The 9,105-nt window shown below is 52.2% G+C and overlaps 1 protein-coding gene across 1 annotated transcript in view; it reads left to right on the top strand.

Annotated features, from left to right (window-relative positions):
* The window catches only part of MDGA1 (MAM domain containing glycosylphosphatidylinositol anchor 1), a 91,786-nt gene extending 88,078 nt beyond the window's left edge, over positions 1–3,708 (top strand). The window contains exons 15-17 of the mRNA XM_006860424.1: positions 2,522–2,652; positions 2,843–2,951; positions 3,617–3,708. Of these exons, the coding sequence (XP_006860486.1) occupies positions 2,522–2,652; positions 2,843–2,951; positions 3,617–3,708 (332 nt within the window). The remainder of the gene's footprint in view (positions 1–2,521; positions 2,653–2,842; positions 2,952–3,616) is intronic.
* Positions 3,709–9,105: the final 5,397 nt, after the last annotated feature.

Below are 9,105 nucleotides of genomic sequence, written 5' to 3'. Positions count from 1 at the left end.
GTCCACCATGGGTGACCCTGCTGGTATTTAAAATACTGGTGGCATAGCTTTCAGAATCACAGCAACTCACAAGCCACCACAGTATGACAAACTGACAGACGAGTGGTGGCTGTTTGGTTTTAAGTGGAAACTGTTAACTTTAAATTTTGAGGAGATCTGTGCGCATGCGTAGTAGAACCCTCCAGGGGTGGGGGTGGGGTATTTATTTGTTCAGGCCCCCCCTCTAGTCACCAGAATGGAGGTGCGCAGATAGAGAGACCAATGAACAGGTACGAAAAAAATGAATGTCCACACCTGTATCTCTGCGGTTCTGTCAAGCGTTCGTGGCTGTTCTGATCCTTCCCCTGCTTGGTTCTCTCCCAAGATGGCGGCTCTAGGATTAGCTGAGCGTCTTGAATTAGAAAGCAATGGATTTCTTCATTCTGCTACAAATTCCCCTACCTTCCAATCTTCTAAATTTTCCTTTGTATGTGGTTCAGAGTTCTAGCACCATCCCCTGAGACTGCTTGACCCGGTATTCTGTGTTGTTGCTGACAGAGCTCTTCACCGCACATATACCTAATCCTCCATTTTGATTGGTATAGGGAAGAGAAGATGTGAATCCCACTAACTGCTACACCATAGCAAAGAATAGTTTGGACATTGTTGTTAAGTGCCATTGAGTGAGTTCTGACTCACAGTGACCCTGCACAGGGTTGTAAACCTTTGCAGGAACAGTATGTTTCATCTTTCTCCCTTGGAGCAGCTGGTGGAGTTGAACCATGGATCTCGTGGGTTGCAGTCCAGTGCTTAGCCTACAGATTTACTGCACTCCCAGTTTGTACCTGGGAAGCTTCAATTTAAGAAAGAAGGAGGTCCCTTTGGGGGTTGCAAGGTCCCGAGAAGGCATTGAGTCCCTCCTGGCCCACTGGGTGCTGGTTGCAGCCCTCTCCAGGACTCTGCTGCTAATGAGGGTGCCCCCAGGCCTTATGTATTCTTCACCCCAGGCTGGGGTCTGTTGCTGTGGAGGAGACAGTTTCATGCTCTCCTGGTCCCTCCTCTTTCCTCTTCTCCTGCCCCACCTGGCAGCTCTACACACCAGTTGTCCCCAGACTTTGTGTCTTGCTGGCTGGCTCTCCTTGGTCCAAGCCAACTCCTTTCAGCCCAGGTAACATTTGGTGGCTCTCTCTCACTGGGGCGTCTGTTGATCTCGTGTCACAGATGGTGCGGGTTTGTCTGTGGGTAGCACCATGAAAATGCCAGCCACCAGTCAGTGTCTGAGATTGAGTTCCCTTTCATCTGAGCCATGTCTTTCCTATCACCAGGGATCAAGGTGGGCTGGGAGGGCTGGAGAGTGTCAGGGTGCTCTTAGCCAAGCATGATCGATCCCCTCCTTATCTTCCAGTGTTCTCTGGCACCCCCAGAATTCTGAGTCACTCTGGTTGTGGGCACATGAGCTCCACACCTTCAGGCTGATATTTACAACATTTCACTTTCACTATTTTTACCACCGCTAAGAGCGTAGTCGTTACGAATCGGCTGTGAACCGCAAGGTCAGCAGTTTGAAACTACCAGCTGCTCCGCAGGAGAAAGAGGAGGCGTTCTGCTCCCATAAAGATTAACAGTCTCGGAAACCCTGTGCAGGGTCACTATGAGTCGGAACCGACTCCACGGCACACAACAACAACAACAACAACAAGGCACCCTAGTAGTACTGATATGGTGCTGTAAGATAAGCACTCGACCTCAAAGTTGGTTTGAACTGTGAGGTCAGCTATTTTTGTATGTAGCACATATACTAATATTATTGTTTAAATCAAATCACTCTTTCCTTTAGCTTTGTCCTAATTAAGCATGGTGTGGTACTTGCAGGATAATGTCCTGGACTGCAAGGTCAGTTTGAGCCAAAAGGTCAGCAGTTAAGACCCACCAGTTGCTCCTGGGAAACCCTATATAAGGTTGCCATGAGCCAGAACCAACTCGATGGCACTCAGCAATAACAACAAAGCATTAATAGTAGAGGACTCATGGAAAGGCTAGCTTTATTTACCTCTTAAAACACACATGTAAAACTTGTAAAGTCTATGCCTGCACCCCCAGAAATCATGTCATGGGTCATGTTTCGTTTGGAATCCTGCTTTGTACTTAATACAGACCCCACTGCCCTGGGACAACTCCTTTGTCCAGAGGGGGAAGAGTATGTGTGTGTAGTGGTGGTGGGGGTGGGGGCAAATGTGTTCAGAGATGGAGATTGATTAACAGAGATGGGGAAAAAATGAAGGAAAAATTGTAAATTGTCCTGCTACTACCTACCCTTGCCCTGCCTGTGTCAAAGCCCACTTAGAGCTAATGGGACATTGGACCCCTCTGGGGATGGGAGAAGATCCCATCTGGGGGGAGGTTGTTTGGCTGCTCCTGCTTTGAACCCTACCCTTGCCAACAGGGACAACACCGAGGGCAGCAGCGGCAGCCGAGGGCTTGGTGAATGTGGAAGATGCCCTCACCCAGCCCTCACATTTTTCCTGTCTGCATCCCGGCATAGGCTCCCTCAACCTCCTGGTGCGGTCTCGGAACAAAGGGGGCCTGGACACGCATGCCTGGTCCCTCAGCGGCAATAAGGGCAATGTGTGGCAGCAGGCCCATGTGCCCATCAATCCCAATGGGCCCTTCCAGGTGAGTCTGAGGGGCCCAGATGCTTCTCCCAGGCCTGTCCAGGTACTGGGGACCTGCTCTGGCCAGGCCTAGTGCTTGTTCTGGGAGCCAGAGAGAATAGCAGGACATGTGGGAGGAGGGAGAAGCGGGATATCCAATACCCTACAGAACCTTCCCAACCCCTGCATCCTGCTCTCTGACCCTACCCCAGATTATTTTTGAGGGGGTTCGAGGCTCAGGCTACCTAGGGGATATCGCCATAGATGACGTCACAGTGAAGAAAGGAGAATGTCCCCGGAAGCAGATGGATCCCAATAAAGGTGCAAGACGGGAAGGCGGTGGGGGTGCTGCAGGGGTGGGCACTGTGTTGGCGGAATGTTTGTCTGAATGGGGTTCAGGGTGTCTGAGTGACTAGATTTGTGTGCCTGTAACTGTGAGACTAGGCCTACCATGGGCCCCACCTGACTCAGTCTCTGGGGTACCACTAGGGCAAATAGAACATCTAGACCTTGAACTTGTGTAAGCTTATTAAATTATTTGCATGTCAGAGTGGCTCCTATGTGCCCCAATATGCCTCTGGGTATGCTTGTGCTCTCCTTTGGCCAAATGTTTCTAATAATAATAGTTTGAGTTTATGTAGCATCGGGCAAGGTACAAAAACCTGGGCATGTATGATTGCATGTATTCCTCATACCAGTCTTTTGGTGGGGTAGCTTTTACTATGAGACCCATTTTACAGATGAGGAAACCTGAGGCTCACTGAAGTCAAATGAATTGCCTTAATGAGCAGCAAAGCAAGGATTTGAACCCTGACAGGCTGACTTAACCCCAATCCCAACACCACCTCACTTCTGTGCTTACGAGTTTATCTATGTGCATTGAGGGTAGACAGTGAGGCCTGCCCATGGCCTGCCTGTCTGCCCCTCTCTGCCCCTGTGGGAGCTGACTGGAGCCCTGGCTGTTTCCTCCCTCTCTCCCAACGCAGTGGTGGTAATGCCCGGCAGTGGAGCCTCCTGCCAGCCCCACCCACAGCTCTGGGGGCCCATGGCCATCTTCCTCTTGGCGTTGCAGAGATGATGAGAGCTGCGAGGCCCCACCCCGCCCCGCCCCTGGCACACCAAAGTGTCCGCATTGTACCAAAGACTGACCCCCGCCAGCCGGGGTGCCCAGGGCAGGGCCAGCCTGCCAGGGAGGGGCCTGCATTGGCTGTGAGGAAGAACAGAGAATGAGGACAAAGGCCCGGTTCTGAGGCCTGGAGATGGTTGTTTGACACTCATACTCACTCACTCACACACACACACAGAGATATATTAAAGCACAAGTTTCTATCCAACCTGCCAGCACCTTCTTTACTGTGGAGACAGGGGACCCGCCTGAAAGGCACTCACCACCCCAGGGATCTCGGCGTGACATAGGCCTTGTCCTGGCTGTGTTTGTGATGTTGCTGATTTTTCCCCTGTCCCCTAACTCAAGGCCGGAACTTCAGCCTCGAGGCTTTGCCAGAAGTGGGGCCAGACTCCAGGACCTCCTGGGGCTGGGTAGGGCCACTGGGGACTTGGTGAGCTTGTGATGACAAGACGGTGAGCTGCCTGCTACACAGAACTCTGTTTTCAGAGAGAGGGCTGGATGGTGGAGATCCCAGGTCCCCCCCAGACCCTCCAAACTGTTCTTGGGATGTTATAGTTCCCTTCCTCACTGTGCCCCCTTTGAAGGGGCCCAGCACACAAGGTCTTAAGCCTGGGCAATCTGAAGAATGACACCCCCACCCCATCCTATCCCTGCAAGCAGCTGGATTCCTGCGAGCACGTTCCTGACAGAGAGGTGGCTGGCCTAACCTTCGCCCCAGCTGGGTCTCAGAGGAACTGGGAGATGGATGGTGGCTGGGAGCTATTCAGGATTAGGCATGATTTAGAGGGACAGAGGAGAAGTACCGCTTGCTGGGCACTGAATGAAGTGGAGCTTCCATTGCTTGTATACTTGGCATGAACGGTGCCCTGGAGAGGAGGGTCTGTGTGTGGAGAGGGTCTGCCCCTAACCCCCTCTCACTGCAAGGCACTGTCTAGTTAGTTGTCTCCCCTCCCACCCAGGACCAGTGAAGGAAGAGGGGTTTGTAGTGCTGGGGCTGGTGGATGGAGGCAGTTGCTGGCCCTCTCAGCCTCATGTCCTGGGCTGTGAAAGGGCTCCCTGCCCTTGGGTCATAGGTTGGGGGTCTGAAATGGTCAAGATGGGCTCTAGACCCCTCTCAGCATCACCCCTGAGCCCTCCACCAACCATCCATAGAGAGAGGAGGTCCAGCCCCTTCCCTCAGGCTGTCTGTATGTCTGTGTGCATGTGGCAGTATGTGTGTGCGTGTATGCAGTGTTTGCGGCCATCTATATCTCTGGGCAGGAGTGTGTGTAAGTATGGGTCTAGTGTTCGATTAGACAGATCTGCTTGTGTCTACCCCATCTCTGTGTGTGTCTGTATAAGTCAGCATGCATGTCCATCTCTTTGAATGACATGTGAGTTTGTGGGGTGCTGGCCAGATAGACCCCTTCCCATCTCATCTGTACTCTCAAGCTGCCCACCAGGGCCTGGAACCCCACCATTCATCTCCTATATATAACCAAAAGCTTTCTGGTGACTACTGAAATGCAAGCACTCATGGAGGGGAATGAGGGCCATGGGGGACTCCTCCTAGGACATCTGAGTGGGCAGCTGCAGAGAAGAGGCCTAGAACGTGGGCAGTGGTGCTGTGCCAGGAGGCAGGCGGGAACCAAGGCCACTCTGCCAGGCCTGTGTGATCCTCATCATCAACAGCTGGTGGGTGGCTGGGCCAGGCTGGAACTGGGCCTCTCAATGCTCTAACCAGCATGGCTGTCTTCCTGGACCAGCTGAGGCCTTGGTCCAGAATGAGTTACATTTGCTGCATGTCATTCCTTCATTGTCTCATCTGTGCAGAGTCCGTGGCTCCCAACTAGACTGTGAGCTCCTCCTCTGAGCCTTCCTGCCTGGCTGCCTCGCCTCCTGCATGGTGGTGATCACTCAGCTGACCTCCTTGCCCAATGGAATGATTACATAAATCAGTGGTTCCCAGCCCTGGCTGAAGACGAACCACCAGAGGGTCTTTAAAAACGCTGATGCCTGGATCCCACTCCAGAGATTTGGACTTAATTAGCCTAGAGTGCAGCCTGGCATAGAAATGCTTAAAAGCTCCTCAGAACCTGAGGGTGGGGGCCACTGAGCTCTCACTTGCTGGGCATGGATGACTGGAGACCCAGAGGTGAATAGCCCCAGGCACTTTCTCCTAGGGGTTTCCATGCACCCTGTGTCTGCTGCTCTCAGCCCTCTGATACGTCTAGCCCCTGTCCTTGCTGCCTTGTGGTAGGAGCATCTCCCTTTTCCTCGGCCATATCCATAGAGCCTGGTACAGTGGCTGGGCTGGACCTCATTCATGTTATCCTGAGTTCCTGGTCTGTTTGGAAAGCTGTGTGGGTCATGTGGACAGAGTTGACCAGGCATAGGGTGTGCCACAGGAGGTCAGTGTGGGCTGAGGTCAGTCCTGCCTTGAGGGTGGCTTAGCCTTGGCTTTAGTCACTGCATCTCTTTGAACCTGTGTGTCCACTTGGATGGATGGATGAATGTACCAGCGGGTCTCTAGGGGATGTGGGTGTCAGCATGTGCTAGTGGGTGATGTGATGGCCTAGGGGTGTGTCAGTTCATGTGTGGATGCGTCAGTAGGTCTGCAACTGAGGACTGTCTGTGTGCCACTGGGAGTCTGAGTCAGCATCCATGTAGCCATGTTGGCTGTACTGTGTGTCTTTATGTCTCTGTGTTGGTAGGTGGCCCATCAGTGCCCCAGCCCAGGAGAGACCTGGCTGGCTGGATCCAGTGCATCTCCCCAGGGGCAGCCTTGTCCTTTGAATAGGGTGGCCGAGGCATTCTGTGGCCTTAAATGGGGAGCCTGGGGTCAGTCCTCAGGGTGTTGGGGTCTCTCTACCCTTCTCCCATTAGGCTGGTATCTAGGGGAGGAAGGGACTCCTGGAGCTAAGTACTGTGTAGGCAGAAGGGGGGTAGGATCTCTGCTTAACTATCTTCCCCTGGGATCACAGACTCAGTCTCCTCCTTGTGGGATGACCGCCCATCCTGGCTCTTCCTGGGACTGACCTTGTACCACTGCCCCGTTCTTTCCCCATTCTCCTTGTGCTGTGTGAGAGCCCCTGGCTCAGGCTGTCTGAGCAAGCATGGGCCTCAAAGAAGGAAGCCCAGAGGCAGGTAGGAACTAGCTTCAGGTCACACAGCAATTGGGGTGGAGCCAGCCTTAGAAGCCCCGCACTATAGCCCCAGAGGTGTTACACAACTGGCTCTGTCTCGGGGTTCAGGTGGGGATGTAGCCCTGGGAGACACTGTTCCCCTGCCTCAAATTCTGGCTTCTCTTCCCAGACCATAGCCCCTCCCTCCACAGGGAAGCCCCTCTCCCAGACTTCCAGATAGAAGGAACTCTGTTTTCCCCCGCCCCCCTCCTCTCTGCCTTAACAAGAACCTGGGCTGTGGAGGTCAGCTGTTCTCCTGTTGTCTTCTCTGTAAGGACCAGGAGTCCCTGGGCAGGGGATGCAGAACAAATCCTTTTGTTGTCCTTTCCCATGACAGCTAAAGGGGATGGGGACTATTTCCAGAGGTGCTGTACGATAAGCACTAGTCTGCTAACCACAAAGTTGGCGGTTCAAACCCACAAGCTGTTCCTCAGAAACTCTGTACAGGGTCAAGGTCACTATGAGTTGAAACTGACTTGAGGGCACTTAATAGGAACAACACCAATCCCCTTGACTGACATGAGGGAGTCTGCCCTGGGGAGTCTCTGCAGGGCCATTGGGTGAGGTTCAGTTTGGGTTCAGGGGAGCCTTCCTTGCTTCCAAAGGCAGATTAACACTCTCCTCTCTGTTGGGTGAGTTCTGTGTGTATGCACATGTGTGAATGTTTGTGTGTGTACATGTATGTCTATATGTGTGTGTATAGGTATCTGTGTGTGTATATATGTATGGGCACATGCACACGCACATATGCATGTGTATACATTTTGTGCACATGTATGTATGCATGTGTGTGCGTGTCTGGACCATGTATGATGTGCAGACCTCCCTCTCCTGCCAGCTGCCCACATAATCCCATCTCAGCTGGACTGTGCTGGCCTCTCTGCCCCAGTGGTGTCCAAGCATCCTTCCTGCCTCAGAGTGGCCAGCTCACCAAGGCCTTTATATCTAACCTGAGAGGAGAAGGAACAAGGGATGGAAGGGACTTTTCTGGCCCTGAGGTCTCAACAATTTGAGAAAGAAGCCAATCCCCCACCCATGCCCAGGCCCACATGTCTGACCACCCCAGCCCACTCCACCACCAAGGTAAAAGCACAACAGGAGACCCCCTTTATTAATGGGTGAAATGTATTGGGGTTGTTTTGTGAATTACACGACCCCAGTCTCACCCCTTTGCCTTGCTCTCTGTCTCCACCCCAGCCTCTGTCCCCTCTTTGTCCCTCTCTCACCCCTAAGCCCTCCAGATGTAACCTCTAGTTGCGGACGCGATTGTTTCAATCAATAAAGCTGCAGTGTTCCTGCACTCGGGGTCCGACTATGTGTGTTGGTGGGGTGGGAGGGAGACGGGGTGGGGACTAGAGGATTTCTGTTGGCTTCCTGGAATAGCTCTTCTCTGCACCCATTGTCATGAATGCGCCTTCATCTCAGTTGCCTAGAGAAAGCGACCTTCGTAATTGCCTCTTCCCCAATAAACTCAAGTGTCTGCGTTCATTCATTCATTGAACAATGACTAGCAGAATACTTACTGTCTTTGTGGACTTCCTATGTAGCAACCCAACTCTTAACCCACTACACCACCAGTGCTCCTAAAGAAGATGAGAGGGGGGTTTCTATTTGAGTTGGAACTTGAGGAAGGATGTCTCTAAAGAAGAGACATTTAAGAGAGGCCTAAAGAATGATAACCAAAAGGTTAGAATTCTGAACCCACTCCGCAGCACTGGGAAAGAAAGGTCTGGCAACCTGCCTCTGTAAAAGAGTGTTGTTTTGTGTATAGACAAGACAACTAGAGAGCACAGTTTTACTGTAACACTTGGGGTCACCCTGAGTTGGTTTTGGCTTAAAGAATGATTAGAATTTGTTGGCGCAGGGAGTGGCTTCCAAGGAGAGGGAACAGAATATACAAAGGCCCAGAGGAGTGAGGAAACAAGGAAGAGGATAAAGAAGGAGGAAAACTGATACTAGTTGGGGAGATGTGACTCGTGATGTGGGCATGGGTAATCACACAGACCTTCTCAGCTAGGGTTTCTTCACCTCAACACTATTGACGTTCTAGGTTGAATAATTCTTGCTTGGGGAGGCTGTCCTGTGCATCATAGGATGTTTAACAGCAACCTTGCCTCTCGCCTTCTGATCCCTGTAGCACACTCCTACCCCAGTTACAACCACTAAAACTGTCTCCAGATAT

The sequence above is a fragment of the Chrysochloris asiatica genome, unplaced genomic scaffold (genome assembly GCF_000296735.1).
Source record: "Chrysochloris asiatica unplaced genomic scaffold, ChrAsi1.0 scaffold00038, whole genome shotgun sequence".
In the NCBI taxonomy this organism is placed as follows: domain Eukaryota; kingdom Metazoa; phylum Chordata; class Mammalia; order Afrosoricida; family Chrysochloridae; genus Chrysochloris; species Chrysochloris asiatica.
This window is presented reverse-complemented; position numbering and strand designations above follow the sequence as displayed.